Raw genomic sequence first — 23,969 nt, 5'->3', positions numbered from 1 at the left:
GGGACAAGGTGCAGCAGCGCACCTGCTATGCTGGCCATTGTGGCATTGTGCAGTTTCTACTGCTCCATGGCCCCTTGGTGGTGTGCTAGCTGCATCCTTTGACTCTGCTCCAGGGTGGATACTATCTGGGCCAATCTGTCCTGGGTATGGTGATATGCTCCCAGGACCTCAGAGATCATGCCATGGGCTGCAGCATCCATCCTGTGGCCTCCCCCCTGGGCCACTGATGCCCTCCCACTGGGCCTAGCCCCCTGTGCCTGTGTCCCCTGCACAGGTCTGGCGGTACCACTTGTACTGGGGCCATCGTCTTCCTGCCTGTTGGTAGGGGGTGACTGTGGCCTCTGTACTTGAGTTTCACCAGTCTATGGCCTGGATACACAGGTGTGGGGATGGTTGGCCACGGATGATGCTGTTGGCTGGGTGATAGGGGTGTCAGTGGTATCCTGGGTGGGGCTATTGGATGGTGACAGTCCAGGACTGTGTGAGGGGCCAGGGTGATGGTCATTTTCCAGGGTTCCATCCCCTGTGTCCTGGGAGGTGCCTCTGTCTCCCTGTGGGCCACTGCCACTCCTTGTCCTGTCCATCAGGGTGGCATTGGTGGTGGTGCCTGTTGAGAGGAATGGACATGTCTGTTACATTAGCAGGATCAGATGGGGTGCACAGGACTGGGCGTGTTTGTGCAGGTTTCACACTTTGGGGGCATGCAGGTTGCTTCTGTGAGGTTAGCATTGCTTTTTAGCTTAGGATGTGGAGGTGCATTGTAGGTGCTGTAGGCCATTGTGATTCCTTGCAGGGGTGGGGGGCTGTGCACAGGGGGAGGGATGTGGGCCTCGGGGTGCAGGATGGCCAGTACCTTTTCCTCCACGTCAGTGTAGTTGGGTGGTGCTGGTGGAGGTCCTCCCACAGTCTTCTGGACTGCAATGTAGTGATTGGAAGCCATGGACCTGACCTTCCCACGCAGGTCGTTCCATCTCTTGCAGATGTTGTCCCTGGTGCATGGATTTTGTCCCACTGCATTGACCCTGTTGACTATCTGCTGCCATAGCTCCATCTTCCTGGCAATGGGTGTGTGCTGGACCCGTGCCCCGAATAATTGTAGCTCCACCTTCAGGATCTCGTCCACCATGGTCCTAAGCTCCCTTTCTGTGAAGCGTGGGTGTTTGGGGGGGTGCCATGGTGAGTGTTGTGAATGGTGTCTTTTGTGGATCTAGGTGAGGGTGCTCTTGTGTGGTTGGGTGCCTGATCGTGGATTTCGGCATTCGGTGTCTTCTCTGTATTGGTTGGCCTAATTTAATTGCAAAGGATTGTGGAGTGTGTCTGCATGTGTTTTATAATGTTGTGGATGTGTGTCAGGTGTGTGGGTTTCAAACTTACCAATGCATACATTTCTTACTGTTGGGTACACTTGTCGCCTGTGGTGGTCTGTACCGCCAATGGTCATTCGGCTTCCACTAACCGCTGCAATGATTTGTGCTTCATTACTTGGAGGGTGGGGTGTTTGTGTGCTCAGCGGTGGCGGGGTGAGAGGTCCAGCATTTCTGCCAACAAGGTCCTGGCGGTGACTGGTGGCAGGGCGATTTTTGGCAGTTTCTGATTTTTGCATTATTAAATGGCGGGTTTCTGTTCATCGCCAATGGTGGGCTTCTGTTAGCCGTCGCCATGCGGGCGACGGTGTTTACTGCTGTGTTCATAATAAGGGCCTATATCATTCACCCATGATTAGCCATTTGCTGACGATGTGGATCCCAGAGGGGCCCTGAGCCTATCCCAAGATCAGATTATATTTTAGACTTTTGTGTTTTAATCTCTGCTTTTTAGTTTGCAATTATTTCAAATTATTTTGAAAGACACCTCATGACCTTAATTAGGAGATTTATATAAAAATCATAATTTTGTAATGCTGAAATGTGAATGAAATCTATCAAGGTAGGATTATTGTAATGATTTTAAATAATTGCACAATAAAGTATTATTTATCTATCACTGGACTCTGTGCAAACTTTACCTTAGTTTGGTATGGTATATACAGAGCCAGCTTCCTTCACCAACAGTGGTGTCAATTGTGATGAAGGTGGTTGCTGTATTGGGATGACTACAGTACAACGCTTGCAGTCAAAAGGACCAATCATACATTGAAAGTGAGCTATACGATAAAATGTTGTGCTACCTGTTGCCTGGCCACTGTGACTCCTCATGTGATTTTTGAAGCATCACAATGCTTGGTGCAGGCACCACGACAGGCTGTTCCATTAGATGCCATCTGTAGTAACACTGGTCATCAGGAATTACCCAGCAGCCAGGAAAAGCAGTGGAGCAATCATGTTGATATAGGTGTGTTGGGGAAGGGAGTGGGCTTTAGATGAGGTTAGCAAAAAAATTCCTTCCTCATCCATGTACAGGATCATACTTTGAGGAAATTGATGTCCATGCTACACCCTATTCATTAGCCATTCACCCAATGCGTTAATTTGACTGTATATTCTTTCACACTTGAGTTACTTGTTAATGATAATGATGGGAGATACTGCAAATTCTATCATCAGCAGAGTGGAAATATTGTTTAGATTTTGGCTTGTTTTCCTATGGCCAACAGATGTGTGTTGTTAGTCACTGGGGATATGTCTTGCAGCCTTGGCGTGTGCGCCATGTTGTCTGCCCAGACTTGCCCCTTTTCCATGATTTTTACTTATGTTTTCCTTGCGCTGCAAGTAGAAGGGGCACAGCCTTTGCATTTTTAAATGAGACTTTTTAGCTGTGCTGTCCTTGGTATTTTTTTATCCTTCATATATAATATTTACTTTGATATGTCTGTTTTCATATTTGATATCTATTACAATTGTACACGTTTTTAATGTACTGGGTTATTATATGTTTTGGGGTCTGGTGCTTTGTTCAGCCCACTGCATGTGTGCAAAGCACTTTCCTGGCACCTCACTACTGTGTCTTTAGGGTTGAGCGCAAAGTCCCTGTCCATGTTGTTTTCTCTCTATGGGCTTGTAACCACACCCATGTCAGGCCCATCACTTTGATTGGTTTGTGGGATTGCCTTTTGCAATTTCCTTCATTTCATTAGTAAAAGGCATGCATACGCCATTCCTCTTTCGGTGTTTAGCCTGCCTCAAGTGCACCGGCCAACTACTGAAAACATACAAGGCTCCATGTTTTCTGTATGGTTTCTGGACTACGTTTCTCTTTATTTTCTACGCAGTGTGATCTCGCTGGGCAGTAGTCAAGCGCTTGCATGACATCGACCCTCTTAGATGGATATTTGCACTTTTGCCCGGTTACATGGATAATTGCACTTTTGCCAATACGTTTTCACTGCAAGCAAACTTCTGTTTCCTCTTGTGTGTTTGCTTTGTGCTCATGGCAGCCGTTGGCTCGCTTATGTGAAACTCTTACTTTTCAGTTTATATGTCAAGAGGTTTACATCACTAATAGCTTTAACTTGAGTATACGCTAGACCCATTCCATTACTAATGCTTGTTTTTTCTTGTCTTTGCATTATTCCTTTGAGTTGAATTCACTGCATTTGTTTGTTTATGTGTGCATCCTTATAAATTCCAATGCATGGCATGGGTGTTGTGTGATGTACTTTAAGTTTGCATTAAAAATGCAGCTGGGCTTCGAGTATCATATGAAAATGTGTAGGTGTTTCTTTTTGTGCGTGAGATTTCCTCAAGGCAGACTTGACAATTTCTAGTTCTATAAGTGGATTTGTGTTGATCTCCCTATCCTCTCCTTGATTTTCCCATTAGCACACAAGCTTGTGTATAGGTATTCCTTGTTTTTATGTCCACTTCTTGGAAACTTTCACATTGTACTTGTTAGTGAAATTTTTAATGTGGAATATTACACATATTTGGTATAACATAACACCCACTCACGTAGGGCTACTATTGCACTTCCATTTCCAAGTGTGGTTTTTGGACTGACAATTTTACACTTTGTATATAATATGTAGTCTACATTGGTGTATTAGCGTGTGCCAGTGGTAATATTAAAGTTAAGACTCCATATTTTCAATTTTTTCAGATTTTTACAGATAACTACAGACAGAAATCCATATATTTTCCTTTTTATGTTCATGTCTAAACGTGGATAAAAATGGAAATAAGGTTGTTTTTTCTGTGCTTCTAAATGCTGTCATTCATGACTGCTAGGCTAGTAGCTGTGTAGATTGACAGGTAAGGGGAAGGGTGTTTGAAACAGGAATACATTTTAGTAACGAGGCTTCAACAACAGTAGATATGCCCAAGATAAAGGTAAAATGTGCATGTTTTCATATAAGTGTACTGATTTGTCATCTGTGGGTGTTCTCTTCATTGAAACCTGTCGGTCATTCAAGTATCTACTTGCACATGTATCGGTTAAGTAAATGTGGACATTTACTAGTTGCACCTTAAATCCTTCGCTGCCAGGCCTTTTCCCCCTCCTGTGCCGAGCCTTTTTTTTGGCTATTTGGGGCAGTTCGCGCTTAGGCCCTCATAACTTTTTGTTCACATAAGCTACCCACACCAAATTTGCATCCTTTTTTTCCAACATCCCAGGGATTTTAGAGGTACCCAGACTTTGTGGGTTCCCCAGAAGGAGGCCAAGAAATTAGCCAAAATACAGTGAAGATTTCGTTTTTTTCAAAAAAATGGGAAAAAGGGACTGCAGAAGAAGGCTTGTGGTTTTCCCCCTGAAAATGGCATCAACAAAGGGTTTGTGGTGCTAAAATCACCAGCTTCCCAGCTTTCAGGAACAGGCAGACTTGAATCAGAAAACCCAATTTTTCAACACAATTTTACTGGGACATACCCCATTTTTACGATATTTTGTGCTTTCAGCCTCCTTCCAGTCAGTGACAGAAATGGGCATGAAACAGCAACATTTCTGAAAAGTAGACACAATTCTGAATTCAGCAAGGGGTAATTTATGTAGATCCTACAAGGGTTTCCTACAGAAAATAACAACTGAAAAAAATAAATATTGAAATTGAGGTGAAAAAATCTGCAATTTTTCTCTATGTTTTACTCCGTAACTTTTTCCTGCAATGTCAGATTTTTTAAAGCAATATACTGTTACGTCTGCTGGACTCTTCTGGTTTCTGGGATATATAGGGCTTGTAGGTTCATCAAGAACTCTAGGTACCCAGAGCCCATAAATGACCTGCACCCTGCAGTGGGTTTTCATTCTATACCGGGTATACAGCAATTAATTTGCTGAAATATAAAGAGTAAAAAATAGCTATCAAGAAAATCTTTGTATTTCCAAAATGGGCACAAGATAAGGTGTTGAGGAGCAGTGGTTATTTGCACATCTCTGAATTCCGGGGTGCCCATACTAGCATGTGAATTACAGGGCATTTCTCAAATAGACATCTTTTTTTACACACTCTCTTATATTTGGAAGGAAAAAATGTAGCGAAAGACAAGGGGCAATAACACTTGTTTTGCTATTCTATGTTCCCCCAAGTCTCCCGATAAAAATGATACCTCACTTGTGTGGGTAGGCCTAGCGCCCGTGACAGGAAATGCCCCAAAACACAACGTGGACACATCCCATTTTTTGACAGAAAACAGAGGTGTTTTTTGCAAAGTGCCTACCTATAGATGTTGGCCTCTAGCTCAGCCGGCACCTAGGGAAACCTACCAAACCTGTGAATGTTTGAAAACTAGAGACCTAGGGGAATCCAAGATGGGGTGATTTGTGGGGCTGTGACCAGGTTCTCTTACCTAGAATCCTTTGCAAACCTCAAAATTTGGCTAAAAAAACACATTTTCCTCACATTTCGGTGGCAGAAAGTTCTGGAATCTGAGAGGAGCCACAAAATTCCTTCCACCCAGCGTTCCCCCAAGTCTCCCGATAAAAATGGTACCTCACTTGTGTGGGTAGGCCTAGCACCCATGAAAGGAAATGGCCCAAAACACAACGTGGACACATCCCATTTTTTTTACAGAAAACAGAGGTGTTTTTTGCAAAGTGCCTACCTGTAGATTTTGGCCCCTAGCTCAGCCGGCACCTAGGGAAACCTACCAAACCAGCACATTTTTTAAAACTAGGGACCTAGGGGAATCCAAGATGGGGTGACTTGTGGGGCTCTGACCAGGTTCTGTTACCCAGAATCCTTTGCAAATCTCAAAATGTGGCTAAAAAAACACATTTTCCTCACATTTCGGTGACAGAAAGTTCTGGAATCTGAGAGGAGCCACAAAATTCCTTCCACCCAGCGTTCCCCCAAGTCTCCCGATAAAAATGGTACCTCACTTGTGTGGGTAGGCCTAGCGCCCGCGACAGGAATTGCCCCAAAACACAACGTGGACACATCCCATTTTTTTTACAGAAAACAGAGGTGTTTTTTGCAAAGTGCCTACCTGTAGATTTTGGCCCCTAGCTCAGCCGGCACCTAGGAAAACATACCAAACCAGCACATTTCTGAAAACTAGAGACCTAGGGGAATCCAAGATGGGGTGACTTGTGGGGCTCTGACCAGGTTCTGTTACACAGAATCCTTTGCAAACCTCAAAATTTGGCTAAAAAAACACATTTTCCTCATATTTCGGTGACAGAAAGTTCTGGAATCTGAGAGGAGCCACAAATGTCCTTCCACCCAGCGTTCCCCCAAGTCTCCCAATAAAAATGGTACCTCACTTGTGTGGGTGGGCCTAGCGCCCACGAAAGGAAATGGCCCAAAACACAACATGGACACATCACATTTTTTCACAGAAAACAGAGGTGTTTTTTGCAAAGTGCCTACCTGTGGATTTTGGCCTCTAGCTCAGCCGGCCCCAGTGGGGCAGAAATGTCCTAAAATAAATTTGCACCCCACCCCCTCTGGGGAGCGACCCTTGCCTACGAGGTCCCTCTCCTTGCGTGACGGCGCAAAAAAAAAAGATCCCTGGTGCCTAGTGGTTTCTGCCCCCCTAGCGGGCAGATTGACCTAAAATCGGCCGATCTGCCCCCAAAGCGGGCAGAAATGGCCTAAATACAATTTGCCCCTGCAGGGGAGCGACCCTTGCCTAAGGGGTCGCTCCCCATCTGTAAAACAACAACAAAAATCCCCGGTGCCTAGTGGTTTCTGCCCCCCTTGGGGGCAGATCAGCCTAATTAAAATAGGCTGAGCTGCCCCCCCTGGGGGCAGAAATGGCCTAAAATAAATTTGCCCCCCAGGGGAACGACCTTTGCCTAAGGGGTCGCTCCCCTTATGTGAAATTCACGCACACAAAAAAAACTCCCTGGTGTCTAGTGGTTTTTGCTCCCCTTGGGGGCAGATTGGCCTCATAAAAATAGGCCAATCTGCCCCCGGGGGGGGGCAGAAAAGGCCTTAAAAAAATGCCCCCCATTGGGAGCGACCCTTGCCCAAGGGGTCGCTCCCTTACGACAAGTTCATTCAAAATCGAAAATCCCTGGTGTCTAGTGGGTGTTTTGACAGCCGGATTGCTTTTAAACGCAGAGAGAGACTTCAATTTGACGCCTCTCTCGGCCTCCCCCACGTGATCGGAAGAGAAATGCAAAGCTGAGCTTCCAGCGCGATGGGGAAGGCTCTGTGACAATCAGCGCGCGCTCGCGTGCTGACGTCACAGGTGGGGTCAGGGCTTCCCCTTCCATCCCTGACTTGGGCGGGTGGGGGGGAACCCCACAGAGGGAGCGCTAGCGCTCCCTCTGGGCTGTGTGCCCAGGACGTAATGGTTACGTCCTGGGTAGAGCAGCACTGTGCCTCAGGACGTAACCATTACGTCCTGGGCACAGGACGGGTTAATTTTTTCATAAAACCAAATAAATATGGACAAATACACATAATATTATCAAAATGTGGATAAATATAGGTGGAAATGTCCAAAAGATAAATACCATAAATCTGGGAGACCTGATTATAGGTTTTTGAATGATGTCTCTGGTATTCTCTTGGCACGGCTTCTGGCCCATATTTATACTTTTTGACGCACAACAGCGCCGGCGCTGGTTTGCGTCAAAATTGTTACCGCCGGCTAACACCATTCCTACGCGCCTTGCGGGCACCTTATTTAAGGAATGACGTTAGCCAGCGCTGCGGACTGGTCTGAGCAAAATAAAATGACTCAAACCAGGCAGCGCCAGCCTAGGGGAAAATTGGGGTTGTGCGTCAAAAAATGGTGCCAGTCAGGTTTGAGGCAAAAATCATGCCTCAAACTGGACTTGCGCCATTGTTTGGCGCACAACCCCCATTGAAATGACTCCTGTCTTAGCAAAGACAGGAGTCATGCCCCCTTGCCCAATGGCCATGCCCGGGGGACTTCTGTCCCCTGGGCATGGTCAGTGGGCACAGTGGCATGTACGGGGGCCCAAATTAGGCCCCCCAAGCCACATTAAAAAAAAATATACTTACCTCAACTTACCTGTTTTTACCTGGGATAGGTCCCCCCATCCATGGGTGTCCTCCAGGGGTGGGCGAGGGTGGCAGGGGGTGTCCCTGGGGGCAGGGAAGGGCACCTCTGGACTCCTTCCATGGTCAGAGACCATGGAAGTGAGCCCACAGGTCCCTTAATGCCTGCCCTGACCCAGGCGTTAAAAATGTTTTTTAAGGCCTGCCATCTCCTGTGCGTCAAAATGATGCAGGAGTATAAATAAGGCGCATAGGCCTTAGAGTCATTTTTTGGCGGGAACGCCTACCTTGCATGTCATTAACGCGAGGCAGTTTCCCGCATCCCAAAAATTACACACGGAGGAATTTTGACGTCCGCTGGCTTGGGCGTCAAAGTTTAGATATCGTGCACGGTCTGCGCTGAATGTGTGTCAAAACGTTTGACACACATTCAGTGCGAACAGAGTATAAATATGCCCCTTTGTATTTGGAGCACCCTCCTAACTAGATATCTAACCCTCCCTCACTCCTACTCTTCAGGAAAATCTCCCTTTTAAAAAAAAAGCACCTGATCCCTGTGTAAATCTCTCGACCATGAACCGTAGTGGGTAATCACCTTTTCCTGTCTACGTCCCCTCTATTAGCTCCATCCCTGCACACATCCCTTTTACTTCCCAACATATCACCATGCAAAAGGTCTGAAAAAATCTGTACCAAAACTTTCTAAATTAAATAAGGTTTTCAATAATTTTATACTTGTTGTGTAAAAGAATACAATTTATTAAAACGTGAAGCCATTTTGGACAACAATTTAAGCAAAAAGCTCAGGCTTAAGGCATTACACTTAAATTTCCTCTTAAAAGAAGTTAAATGCTTGTTCAATAACTTATATACACCTGCAATTAATGCGCAAACAATATAAAGCACAAAACTACTCGATCAATATAAAAGTGAAAACATAATTTTAGATTTATGTTTTATATATATTATGTGAATGTATTTAAGAAAGCATCATACCTCTGCCTGAGAATTATGGATATGGGGTAACCAAGGTGCAGGGAGTAAGGTGCTGGTTCCAATTTTAGGAATACAACTGCTTTCCCTTAAAGTCAGTGTTGGACATGCTTTGCTGAGGGAATGCTCCCGAAACATTTAGCTTTTTTCTCCCAGTCTTTGCTGACTCTCTGTGCGTGACCTTGGGATTCTGGGCATTTCCCCGCTGTGGGCCCTTCCTTCTTATGATAGGAAGGGGCGGGTAGGGACATGGTTGAGGTGCTGTACCCAGGAGAGCCCCATGAAACAGATATACAACAAATCTGGGGCAGGTACAGCCCTGGGGGCTAGGGGGATGTGCACTGTGTGTGCCACCCCCTAAACAAACCTGTTAACCATGTCCTAGGCCTATGGAATAGGACTGAAGGGGTGCCAACGCGCTTGCACTCAGGGTGGCAGTCCCTAAACAGGTGCCAACCCTGAGCTGCCTTACATCTTCCCGGGAGGGTCCTGATGGCGGGGCTGGTGGCAGGCAGAGGGCAGGGCAGGTATACAAAGATGTACCCTGTCCTGGGAGGGAAGCACCCCCATGTGGGTGTCCCCTACCTAAAGAGAGAGAGGTGTCAGTCGCGCCATAAGGGTGGTTCAGTCCTCTACTAGTGGGCGTGTGCCATGGGCACTGTCCCCATGGATAGACAGAGTGGAAATGCACGCCCACGTCCTCACCTGGAGGGGAGGTGGCGCTGACCAACATTTACGGGCCACTGCCAGGGCAGGGCCTAGGATGTGCACAGAGGCCATGGCACCCTCATAGATACTGAGCCTCGCATACAGGGCCAGTGGGCGCACAATGCAGTATTTCCTTTATGTTGTGCCTAGCACAGCCTGACAAAAGGTGCACCCTTGTATAAGGGTGCCTGATCATATTGTTAACAAGGCCCAGGGGGCCTCTCGGTGCCCATGTGCACATAGGAGTTCATATATATGGGAAGCTTGGCATAGCTGTCCTCTAGGTGCCTACTTGCACCAGGGGGTCATATGCTTAAATGAGACTGGCAAAACTTGCCAGTGTATGCATACTTGCACACAGGTGTTGCCATGTGTAAGTTGTGACTCGTAACACTCGCTTGTGTGTGCATACTTGCACCTGGGTTGTTTTCCTATATAGGTACTGGAGCTGATATCACTTGCTAGGGTGTGCATATTTGCGCATAAGTTTCTAATTTAGGAACTGAGCCTGAAAGAGCAGTCCAGTATTGGCGCACTTGCACCTTTGTGGTGGCTTTAACAAAGGTGTCCCACATGCCCTGACAGTCATGGGTGCGGGCCAGGGCATCATCCCCCAGGGAGTGCAGAATACCCATGCGTGTTCGCACTACCTATTAGTGCTTCTTTACCCATAAGGTAACATAGGAAAATTAGTCTTTTTTAGTCTGGCTGCAATAGTGGATTGCAGAGGAGCAAGCCTCATGATGTTTAGTATCGTTGGATTCAGGATGACAAACCTCTTCTGATGGTAAAAGTGGTTTAGTCATCGATGCCCGAGAAATGCAACTTCTAGGAAGTGGGCATGTCTAGGTTCTGGTGTCTTGCAAATTAGGCTTCATTCCATGGGTTGCAGGGGAAGAGCACATCTGTGCATTCCCCAGGTGACCGCTATACAACTTGGACATCCAGAAAGACAGATCCCTGCATTGGGGCCTGGATAGATAGGTTGGAGGGAGTGGCTTTTGACACCTGGCCTCTCGAAGCCAGGGCATGGCCCCACTAAAGACACCGATCTGCATTCTAGGGCCTCAGGGCAGACAGAGAGGAAATTTAGGGGAGGCATCTGTGTTTCAAAGGAAAACCCTTTGAACCACCCCTAACCTCAAAGAAATCATCTAGTGTAACTATGGGTACTCAACATCTGTAAGTTAGAGTAACGGCAATGTGGGACCAGTGATGCTGGATCATGTGGGCACACTGCTAGAGGAATCTGTTGTGCCCAGGAGGATAACTGCATGAGGAGGGCATCTGTGCTCCCTTCCTGCTTAGAGACCAGTTTGGGGCTGATTGTTGCTGTGTAGCATCCCAAAGTTTAACTTTCCAAGGGCAGATTGGCTTGCCCTCGTTCTCTGAGGAGGTCTTAGGGACATCAAAGACCTCCTCAGATGGACTTACATTGATGACCGGTAATATCTAGAGAGTGGTACCCTGTGCTGTGCCCACATCCTATACAGTACTTCACCTGTCAGCAGCAGCAGTACCGTGACCTAAGTATTGTGTCTGGAGACCGAAGTTGCCTGTTGCAGAGCTTAGCAAGGGCTGTCCACACTTCAGGTGAGTGGCCCTTTATTGTGGGAACCACTGCACGCCAAAACATCTTGTTAGAGTGAACAGGATCACCTGATGCAGGACTCTGCGGGGCCAGCTATTGTCGAGTGTGTTGCATTTCTCTCAAGTGAGCCTCGGCTACATGCTCATTGTGCGTGGTCCCCTGTTCATTGGTTGAGACCGTCAGAGGTGGGGGGTGCAACCAGAACTGTCCTGTATTGGGCCTCGTATGGCATGACTGAACGTGTGTGGAAGTGTGTGACCAGGGAGTCTGGTGTGAGTAAAGTCATTGTGCACTAGACAATGTCCCTCATTCCAGGGAAGTATAGAAACCAAGTTTGGAGTGTGACCAGAAGGACTAGTGCGACTCAAGTCATTGAGTGCTAGAGGTTGTGCCTTCCAGAGGAGTGCAGGATTTACATCCTTTAGGGAGAGTCCAGGATTGTCTGGTGCTGTTCAGGCCATCACACACCACACTAGTGCCTCTTTCTGAGGAGGTACCACATTGCGAAATGGCTTGTGAAAGAACACATGGTCTGATGTACTGACTCCCTTATGTGGGGCACATCACTAAGCACTTATCACATGGGATCGTAACCGTCTGGGTTCACTTGAGCCTTCATACCCCAGATGTGGCATCTCCTGGTAGAGGAGGTGCGGGCCTAGTAACTTGTTTTGTGCACCTGGAAGTGTTGAGGGCGACCCAAGTCAACAGGCTTCGACAGTGCCTCTCCATTCCAGAGCTTTTGAAATCTGTAACTATTTGGTAACATTGAACTGCCTGGCTGGGCGCCTCGGTGTCTAACAGCGGCCCCAGTGACCCTCTCCCTGTGTTTTGCAGACCTCTGAGTGAACCTCTTGGTGGGACCCCAAACGTCTCCTTAGCAATTGTTTACTGGTTGTTGTCTTTCCTTTCCCCCATCTTGACCGCAGAACCCTAAAATGTATTACTTAGCCGTGTGCAGGGTAGTAACCAGGGAAAGTTTAATGCAATCTTTGATTCATGGAGAGGAGAGATAGCCAAAGCAGGTTGGTGGGTGAAGGGCAGTTTGGGAACCGGGCGCCGCATTAGGGTGCCGGGAGTGAATGCGTAAGAGTGGGTGTGTTCACACGCCGACTGATACTCGTGGCACTGCAAGGTGATGCAGAGTGGACATGTGGGAGTGGGAGTGGGAGTTAGTGCTGTTGAATGTGAAGGCAGTATCTGGTCTAAATAACGGCCACTGGAATACTTACGAGTGAGAAATGAGTGGTGTTCTCTCTTAATATTGGCAGGTGGCAATTCCCGATGCGCTATAAGAAAGATATGGCATTTGACAGATACCGTTCATTGCTTGCGTGCGGTCTAGATTATTAAGTGCATGCCTTTAGCAAGCATGGTGTGAAACCAAAACTCCTTTTTTAGGAAGACACTGTGAAACACTCACATAGTTTGGGTACTAGAAACACCAAGTTTCAGCAAGCATGTTTGGCTCACGGGTACAAGCAGTTGTGTTTACAGGGAATTTCACAATTCTATTGCACATAGTCGTGCTCTCTTGCACCAGTGTGTTGATTTTAATATATTCTCAGTCAGTCTCCTTGTTTTTAATTTACATAGAGGTGACGCTGCCCTTTGATAATCCTGATGAGGCCCTGATTGAAAAGGCCGAAACGCGTTGACACACACATTGGCGAGATTGTGTTCTTGAATTTGGAACCAGCTTGGTAAAAAATCATTCAATATGCACTACAAAATACCTGAAAAGACATTGGGGTATTTGTTAGCTGCTTGTGCATGAACCTCCAATCATCGCAACAGAGTGGATTACAATTGGAATCTTTTTGAAACTGTGACCACCATTTTGGTACAAAGAAAGGTTATTGGGCAAAATCCTCTATTCACGACCCGGTCAGCTATAAGACTTTGAGAAGTGAGCTGTTGACCAGAGTTGAACTAAGATGCAAATGTGAATTTAAGTTCATGTGTTGGATTTTATGTTTGTAATGTTTTATGTTGTAAGAAATTGTCGGAGTTTGTTGATATTCACCAAAAAGTTATTGTCTACCTTGCATATAATTAATTACAATACATTTTGGATAATAATTAGTCCATAAAGACATTATTGACCACTGTGTTTAAAAATATTGATGTAATTGATCCCTACCTTTAGACCACTGTTTTTGTGATATATTGTGTTCTGTGCTTTAAGCAGTGCCTCTGCAATAAGCTTGACTGCTCTGTGCCAAGTGACACGAGGGTGAGCACAGGTTATACAGTGAGTGTAATCACCCACACTTGATGGGAATGGCAGGTTCTGCCTGGCTGGTGTCCTGCTTTAGCCAACCAAAACGTGCTGCCTCCAGCAGTCAGTAAACATCTTTTAGCTTTTGTCAGAGAAGAACACTAACCTTAGTACATTTTGTTTGCAGGCAGAAGGAATTCAGAAGACATTTTCGCAAGCCATACTTCTGGAGGCAACTGGACCAACCCCTCAAACTGTGTCCAAAATGTTATCTTTCACATTTCCTAGTGATGTTGTTAGGGGCAGTGAACAAGCGTATATCACAGTAATCGGTAAGAAGCAATCTTCATTTTTTCTGAACTGTACCTAGGTGCCTAGACTACTTTTACCATAGCCTTTGGCACATACCCCAAGCACTTATTTATTTTCTGAACATGTTCTTTGTTGATGCCAATATCTAGTCTATGGGTAGCAATAACTTTTTTTAAAATTCATTTATTTCCAGTTAAACAACAAACATGAATAGCCGGGATATAGGAATGGGGAGGCCAGAATACATGCCTTGCAAACCTGGTAGCGTCTTGGTACAGCAATGATGAAAATAATACAGTGAGAAAGTAGAAAGAGGAATAACAAGAGGCATCACATCTATAGCAGCAAAAAGCAAAGTCATAGTAGTGGGCGGGTTCAACAGGAGGAAGCATCCACCAATACCGAGGGAGGCTCAACAGGCAGCAGTCTCGAATGAGAGATATTGGCTAGGATCCGCAGGTCGCTCATTGGTTCCGAGGACCCATCCACATCCCTCAGTCGTAAATGCGCAGCCAGAGGGCCCATATATGTCCTTGGGTGTGGATCAGACTAACATGACTAGGCTCAAGAGTCCACCAACTGTTCCTCGCAGAATGAGGCATCTTGCAACCAATCTATAGCACGGGGCACGGTCACCATCCCCAATGATTCATCACTCTCTATTTGCCAGAAGGAACAACATAGCAGTGGCTCATCACACTATAGCAGGGATATTCTTCATGGATCCCAACTAGGTGACCTTTGGCACCTTATAAGGGAAATGACCAGTGATCTAGGCACCCCTTGAAAGACAGCTGTTGAGAAGCATGCAACAGCATGGAATTTCCAAACCAGATGGAGAAATGTGACCATCAGGGCAGCACACCTTAGACAGCAGGCACCATCCACAAGCTCCAACTGATGGAGTTAGACAGGAGTGCGATCCAGTCTGTGTAGGAATTTAAAGTGGATAAAGTGGAGTCTATAGTTTGGGGAGAGAGCACTGGATTGGGAGGAACCAAATCTCCACAGTGCCTCCATGATAGAGGGTGTAGTATGCAGCTCCCATGCAGCTCGTGCCCCAAAGGCAGCTATAGGGGCCTTCTCTTGCTTCAAATTGTACCCCAAACATATTTATGTACAATCTTGCACTGCATGTAGATTAGAGTCAAAGATGTGAGTCACTGAATCACAAGTGTGAGCCAGGGCAGGGTGTCTGAACCCCATCCATATCAGGACATTGAGATCCATCATGTCCCATAATATTAAAGCCTGTTGTTAGGTCGCACTTGGCAGTCCACCGGTATGTAAGACATATTGTCACCGGTTCTTTAAAACATACAAACTGTGGGCTTTAGATCGATCCAGACTATTACTCCCTCACCTCATCCTATTGGATATTGGTTGCCTCATGCTGCTTTTCATGACATACTTCCATAACACTACATTAAGAACTATTTTACATCTGAAAAATCGTTCTACTGTTTTTGTCACATCCAATTCTTAATTTCCCATTTGATTTCTCTACGGAAAGCACTCTTTTTTCTGCTTTTTCCCCAGCACTGGAAACAGTAGCTTGGAAGACAGCAGAATGCCACCAATTCTTTTAACCTTTGTGTTACCTTATAGCTGCTTATGTTTAAAGCACACTAGATAAATGTTAATTCCCTTGTACTGTCATATTTAACTATGTATTATTATTTATATATTTGTTTACATGTGCTCTGTCCTGCTGTAACTGTGAATGTACCAGTCAACTTGCTGCAGGGCGAACACAAGAAGATCATCAGTTGAACAAAGTGGTGATCAGCACATCACAAGTTTAAGTGCTGACAGGCCAACTAAGTTGAGTGCCTTTATTTCCGTAATGCTATAACTGTTATTTCCAGATTTCCAGCGGATTGCGTATTCAATATAAAGCAAGTTATTATTTACAGCGCCGCTTCTGGCCTGTATCTAAGCTTTTGAAAGATGCCGTTGTGCAAGGCCGCTGATGAAGAAGGGAGGATTGCAGGTGACCATTTACATGACCCTATAGGTCATGTCATCCAGCGGAGGTGGCCACAAATATCAATGGGTGTGAGTATGACGGGGACAGGGAAAACAACTAAAAGAAATTACCTTTCTCGTTGCCTCAGCTCGAAGTCTCCTGAATCCTTGCGCTCTTCTTCTGGTGTCCCAGCATTTACTGGGACACCAGCACAGGCTCCCCATCAATCCTGGAGCTGCTTTCATGATAAACTTAGCATGAAAACACCTCCAGATTGGTCTGAGTGGCTCGGTCTGCCACTCATACCCAACCCTGGGGTCTCTGCAGTTTCTCAAGGGCGGCTGTGGAGAAACCTAAGTGTGCATGTGTGTTTGGCTGGCCTAAGACAGCTGGCCAAACACAAATGCGCACTTAGGTGCACTCTCTCATCCTCCCACCTCTCATGAACCAGCCCCACCCCTCCCTGTACTACTGGCTGAGCTGAATTATTAATGATTAATTAATCCTGAGCACTTTCATTGAATTTCTGATATCAAATGAGTTCTGAATTATTAAACTATTGTTTTATTTTTCATCTCCTGCCTCTTGGCCAGGGGGCAAAGCTCCTCCACCATTGCGAAGGAGCCACCCCTGGTGTCATCTGCCAAAGACAACCTTGTACTAGGGCCAGCAGTTTTCTGGCCGCACTGGCGGTCAGGAGGCGGTACGAATTTGGCAGGCGGTGGAGGCCGCCCGCCAAACTCATAATGAAGGCCATAATGTTCACATTATAGCAGTTTTAGATGATCATCAGAAGCATTGAATCCAGATAGCAGTCTGGCTTTTTGTTGAACTTTTTACTTCTTATTATTGTACATTTTACTATGGAGTGACTTGCTGCAAGACCTAGATGTACTACAAACATCTATGTCATGCAGCAGGCCCACCCTAGTAGGGACAAATACCACAGTTACATAGACTGGGGTAGGCAAACAAACCCGCCTCACTTCTCGCTCAGTCATTATCACCTTAGTTAATGTAGCATTTCTTGACAATCTGACTCTTGTCACTATAACTATGAAATTCATAAAGGAAGTTTGTAACCTACATGCCTTTGTCTGGTTCTGCTCCTACCTTTCTGATAGAACATATTTCATAAAGACTTAAGGATATCTGCCTGTACTCCACCCTGTTAACTATGGTATTCCTCAGGCCTATGTTCTTGGCAGTTTGTGTTATTCTCTTTATGCCATTCCACAGCCTGCTGTCACATTGTACATCAGGCTTGAACAATACTTAGGGCGTATTATTTGTTAAGTTCTGCTTTTATGCGGACCAGTAAAGGGAAACCCCACTATTGCTTATGTATATGGGGTACCCACAGATTTGACCAACTCTTTTATGAAATCTGTCCCTCTGTGTCTATAAGTCTCATCTCTTGAAATAATGCAGTGCCACCATTCCAACAATTTGAGATAATTCAACACGTCTTTAATTTAATGTTCATTTTCAATACAAAACTCAGGCAGTGGGCCAAACATGGATGTTGGAAACTCTCGGCAGGGTGTATAATGGTAAAATTATGCTGATATGTTCTGCGTATTATGGGATGTTTGGCAATGGCATTAGTGGAAATGGCATTAGTGCACCAGTGCACAAAGACTAGGCAATACATGTCTCTATCACACTGTAGCAAAAAACAGGGTGAAGAGGATGTAAGCAGAATATGTTAGTCCCTGGGCCCTTACTGAGAAGGCTTTTAAACTTCACCCACTGAAAGCATCTTTTGTTAGTTAAAACAAGATGCTATCAATATTGTATTGTTCATCAAATGTCCTTCCCACTGTGAGGTTGGGTCTTTATATGATCTACTTTGGATTTGTCTTAGACTACTATATTTGCTTTAATTCTGTGCCTCTCAAAATTGCAATACTATTTTGAAACTCTTTATGATATTTTGTGTAGTCTTGTATAGCATGCTATCACTTGTGAGGGTATCCAGGCACTAGGAGCAGGTGTGAAGGCGTAGGACCTCACCTTGTTTTTCGAAGAGCTAGGTCTTCTGCTTCTTGTGGAATTCAAGAAGTGAGGAGGAGGCCCTAATGTCTTGCATGATGGTTTTGGGTGCAGTGTAGGAGAATGATCGCCCTCGTGTTCTGTTCTTGTGGATGCCGGGAGGAGTGTGCATGAGTGTGAGTGTGGCTGAGCATAGGTGTCGTGAGGGTTGGTGAAAGTGTATACTGGTCCGATGTTGGGCAGTACTTTGTATGCATCAGTGAGGAGTTTGAAATGGCAGTGTTTTGTAAATGGAGAGCCAGTGGAGCTCTCTGAGGTGTTGTGAGATGTGAGTGCAACATAGGAAGTTGAGAATGAGTCTTTCTGTAGTGTTCTGGATGGTTTGGACTCTGTGTAGGCATTTTTTGGAGATCCCTGCATACAGTGTGTTGGCGTAGTTTTGTCTACTTGTAATGAGTGCTTGTGTGACGGTGCGTCGGGTGTTCAGGGGCAGCCATTTGAATATTTTGCATAGCATGCAAAGAATGTGGAAACTGAAACAGCTGACAGTGTTGACTTCTGCTGTCATGTTGAGAGTATTGTCCAGGATGATTTACAAGTTTCTGCCATGGTGGGTGGGTGTTGGTTCTAGCTCTGATGGCCACCAGGTACAGTCCCATGCAGAGTTCTTGTTCCCGAAGACCATACTTTTGACTTGTCAGAGCTGAGTTCCAAGCAGTTGGTTCTCATCCAGTCTGCTACCTTGATCATGCAATTGGTGAATTTAGTTCTAGTCATGATTGTCTTGTCGGTCAGCGGGAGGATGAGTTGGGTATTGTAGGCATATAATATGATGGGGAGACTTTGGGATCTGATGATACTGGTGAGTGGAGTGATGCAGATGTTGAAAAGGGTGGGACTGAGAGATGAATCCGGGGGGGGGGGGCTCCTGATCAGATTCTTGGATTCCAATGTGTAGGGTGGTAAACTGACTCTCTGTGTTCTCCCAGTGAGGAAGGAGCTTATCCAGTGAAGGGCTTTAAAATATTCATATAAAAGATAAAGGGCCTACAGCTCATCGTCATTACAGTGGGTAACCCTGATCATAGTGGGTATTTGAGCTTTAAAAATACATCTAGTTTTTCCTACATTGTTTTGACGACAGTTGCTTTATTCCTGGTAGGTGAGAAGCCTTGAGTCTGTTTCTCAATGTGATCCTTTTTTCTATCTCTTGTTTAACAGACTCACTATACAGGGAGTGCAGAATTATTAGGCAAGTTGTATTTTTGAGGATTAATTTTATTATTGAACAACAACCATGTTCTCAATGAACCCAAAAAACTCATTAATATCAAAGCTGAATATTTTTGGAAGTAGTTTTTAGTTTGTTTTTAGTTTTAGCTATGTTAGGGGGATATCTGTGTGTGCAGGTGACTATCACTGTGCATAATTATTAGGCAACTTAACAAAAAAATATATATACCCATTTCAATTATTTATTATTACCAGTGAAACCAATATAACATCTCAACATTCACAAATATACATTTCTGACATTCAAAAACAAAACAAAAACAAATCAGTGACCAATATAGCCACCTTTCTTTGCAAGGACACTCAAAAGCCTGCCATCCATGGATTCTGTCAGTGTTTTGATCTGTTCACCATTAACATTGCGTGCAGCAGCAACCACAGCCTCCCAGACACTGTTCAGAGAGGTGTACTGTTTTCCCTCCTTGTAAATCTCACATTTGATGATGGACCACAGGTTCTCAATGGGGTTCAGATCAGGTGAACAAGGAGGCCATGTCATTAGATTTCCTTATTTTATACCCTTTCTTGCCAGCCACGCTGTGGAGTACTTGGACACGTGTGATGGAGCATTGTCCTGCATGAAAATCATGTTTTTCTTGAAGGATGCAGACTTCTTCCTGTACCACTGCTTGAAGAAGGTGTCTTCCAGGAACTGGCAGTAGGACTGGGAGTTGAGCTTGACTCCATCCTCAACCCGAAAAGGCCCCACAAGCTCATCTTTGATGATACCAGCCCAAACCAGTACTCCACCTCCACCTTGCTGGCGTCTGAGTCGGACTGGAGCTCTCTGCCCTTTACCAATCCAGCCACGGGCCCATCCATCTGGCCCATCAAGACTCACTCTCATTTCATCAGTCCATAAAACCTTAGAAAAATCAGTCTTGAGATATTTCTTGGCCCAGTCTTGACGTTTCAGCTTGTGTGTCTTGTTCAGTGGTGGTCGTCTTTCAGCCTTTCTTACCTTGGCCATGTCTCTGAGTATTGCACACCTTGTGCTTTTGGGCACTCCAGTGATGTTGCAGCTCTGAAATATGGCCAAACTGGTGGCAAGTGGCATCGTGGCAGCTGCACGCTTGACTTTTCTCAGTTCATGGGCAGTTATTTTGCGCCTTGGTTTTTCCACACGCTTCTTGCGACCCTGTTGACTATTTTGAATGAAACGCTTGATTGTTCGATGATCACGCTTCAGAAGCTTTGCAATTTTAAGAGTGCTGCATCCCTCTGCAATATATCTCACTATTTTTGACTTTTCTGAGCCTGTCAAGTCCTTCTTTTGACCCATTTTGCCAAAGGAAAGGAAGTTGCCTAATAATTATGCACACCTGATATAGGGTGTTGATGTCATTAGACCACACCCCTTCTCATTACAGAGATGCACATCACCTAATATGCTTAATTGGTAGTAGGCTTTCGAGCCTATACAGCTTGGAGTAAGACAACATGCATAAAGAGGATGATGTGGTCAAAATACTCATTTGCCTAATAATTCTGCACTCCCTGTACTTATCAGTTACTCATTATTGCTCCATGTTTATTTAGATCTTGGGGTCAAGCCTCTGGATATCTTCATGAGTACATAGTTTAACATGTGGTCGTTTTTGGTGGGGATTCCCACATGTTCTATTGACTATCTTGTCTATTTTGCTTTCTATGACTCATTGCTATTAAAATAATCTTCCTTCATGTCATTCCTTGATATCGAGCTATACAATAAAGCTGAGAATTTATTTTTGCACCACACAAAACCCAATTCACAAATGAATGTGCAAATCTGCACCAACATGTTACTACCTTTCATGAGGTCTAGTTTCCAAATTTGAGGAATTCAAAGAGTTCTCCTGGAAACCTGTTTGTGAATATAAGAAGTACTACAAGGCATGTCACAGAGAAAATATTTTTCCTACATGAGAAAATGATTGTCATGCACCTAGACAACCCAGACAAAAGATGTTCTCAATGCCTTTTTCTCACTCTCCATGAGGTATTTTCAAGACCTGGTAGCATCCTGTCAGAATTATGGATTTCTGTCTGGAGCCTACCTTTAGCAGATTTTTTAAAGAGTGTTTAAAATTACCTCTACCTGCACTAGAACCTTGACTAGAACTTTCTGTTGCTCCCTGCACTAGAACAGTTCTGAAAACATCATTCGAAATCTCAACCTTCCTCACCTGCCAGTGTGCCTCCTTTATTAGGTCCCTGCTGTAGGTTTTCGCTGAATAACTTAGACCAAGTGCACGTAGTTATCTCCAGGTGAAATGTCATTAAAGCTCTCTCAATACATTAAATTCAGTAACGTTTCTACTGACTCCCAAGCTGGCTTTCACCCTCTTCACCGAATCAGTTTTGATCACTATCAGGGATAGTAATGGACTTGCAGCGCTCATCCTGTTAGACCTATGGACTGCATTCACACAGCACTTCATTCTACTATTCTCTACTGTCTCTCTGACCTGGGCATCCCTGGCAATGCTCTTGAATGGATCACCTCTTTCCTATCAAAATACGACCACATTGTGTCTGCACAGCCACGCCTGTTCTCAACTTGTTTTTTCTGGGATCCTTCAACGACCTATTGTAGGCTCCTTACTGTTCAATCTCTTCACAGGAAGCTAGACTGCTGGCAGCTTAGACAAACGCTTTGGTCCAAGAACCACTTTTCACAAAACTCCTCTTTGAGGATCTTCTTTCCTGAACTGCTTAAAAAATTCAAGACCATCTTGGATTCTGGAAAATTATCAAAATGGAGGCTATTCACCTCAAACACGTGGCCTAACATTTAACTGATAACCGTGCTTGTCTTTGTGTCAGCAGATGTTTCTTGTGCTAGCACATCTTTCTTGCCTGTATGTCGAGTTCTCAACATAGGAAGGGTATCTTCTTGTAATAGATCGTCCCTCTGATATGTCCAGGGCACAATATAGGTAACAGAAGGACTACCTTCTGAAATACAAATACATTTCAAGTATTTCCAAGTGCTTGTGCGTGGCAGCATGTCTTGGCACTGATATCAGTGAGTAAGGCCTTTGGAAAGAGAGGGTCCAATAATATTTAGCCTCTTGGCTGGCCTGCGCTACTTTTAAGGTCATTAAAAATGTCCAACGCTGCCCTGTGTGTTCTGGCCTCCACTACTGATTTTCCTTTTTTAAATAAAGTAAAATTTAAAGTAAAAAGTTGCGAGCGAGCTCAGGTCACTGAATTTGAATAAGCTTGACAGGCTCACAAACGTCTGAATCATATGAAGGTTTGAATGGTTTGGGATTCATATAGATGTGTTTTCCTTGGACCACTCACCATAACATAATCTGAGCATCATTCTGTCATTCGTGTATAACACCAAACTCTTACAGTATAGGATACACTTAGCCCATGCACCTCCCATCGACATAAGTGAGCTATGCCTTGCCTTTAGACAAGCTAACAATATCACAAAGCCACACATGTGGCAGGTTTGTGCTCTACATATGAAAATGTAAGTGATAATGAATATGCCACTTCTCTATGGCTACTCCTTCTTGCAGGAATAGCAGTGGATTGAAATGGTTCTAATGTGAAGCATGAGATGCGATCAGATGTAATTTACACCAATTATGAGCAGTTTCATCAACTACATTTATTTTTAAAGTGGGTAGTATGTTCTTCTCTGAAACGCTGTGAATAACCAAGGGATTAAGGCCCATATTTATACTTTTTGACGCTAAACTGCGCTAACGCAGTTTAGCGTCAAAAAATTTAGCGCCGTCTAACGCCATTCTGAAGCGCCATGCGGGCGCCATATTTATGGAATGGCGTTAGCCGGCGCAAGCAGACCGGCGCTGCCTGGTGTGCGTGGAAAAAAACCACGTAGACCAGGCAGCGCCGGCGTTGGGAAAAAATGACGTTAGGGCGTCTTAAAATGGGGCAAGTCAGGTTGAGGCAAAAAAATCGCCTCAACCCGATTTGCGCCATTTTTTTACGACGCCCAGACGCCATTTCATGACTCCTGTCTTAGTAAAGACAGGAGTCATGCCCCCTTGCCCAATGGCCATGCCCAGGGGACTTGTGTCCCCTGGGCATGGTCATTGGGCATAGTGGCATGTAGGGGGGCACAAATAAGGCCCCCCTATGCCACCCAAAAAAAATTAAAAAAAATAAAAAATTATACTTACCTGAACTTACCTGAATGTCCCTGGGGTGGGTCCCTCCATCCTTGGGTGTCCTCCTGGGGTGGGCAGGGGTGGCAGGGGGGGTCCCTGGGGGCAGGGGAGGGCACCTGTGGGCTCATTTTGAGCCCACAGGCCCCTTAACGCCTACCCTGACCCAGGCGTTAAATAGTGGCGCAAATGCGGGGTTTTTTGACCCGCCACCTCCCGGGCGTGATTTTTGCCCGGGAGTATAATTACGACGCATTTGCGTCGCCGTCATTTTTTTAGACGGGAACGCCTTCCTTGCATCTCATTAACGCAAGGAAGGCGTTCACGCAAAAAAATGACGCTATTTGCCCCTACTTTGGCGCTAGACGCGTCTAACGCCAAAGTATAAATATGGCGTTAGTTTTGCGCCG

The 23,969-nt window shown here is 45.2% G+C and overlaps 1 protein-coding gene across 1 annotated transcript in view; it reads left to right on the top strand.

Moving 5' to 3' along the window:
* Positions 1-23,969, top strand: part of LOC138296506 (CD109 antigen-like) — an 827,002-nt gene that overhangs the window by 608,258 nt on the left and 194,775 nt on the right. Inside the window, exon 22 of the mRNA XM_069235677.1 lies at positions 14,048-14,192. Coding sequence (XP_069091778.1) covers positions 14,048-14,192 — 145 coding nt within the window. The remainder of the gene's footprint in view (positions 1-14,047; positions 14,193-23,969) is intronic.

Source organism: Pleurodeles waltl, chromosome 5, assembly GCF_031143425.1.
Source record: "Pleurodeles waltl isolate 20211129_DDA chromosome 5, aPleWal1.hap1.20221129, whole genome shotgun sequence".
In the NCBI taxonomy this organism is placed as follows: Eukaryota; Metazoa; Chordata; class Amphibia; order Caudata; family Salamandridae; genus Pleurodeles; species Pleurodeles waltl.
The sequence above is the reverse complement of the archived record's forward strand: the minus strand, read 5'-3'. Positions and strand labels throughout refer to the sequence as shown.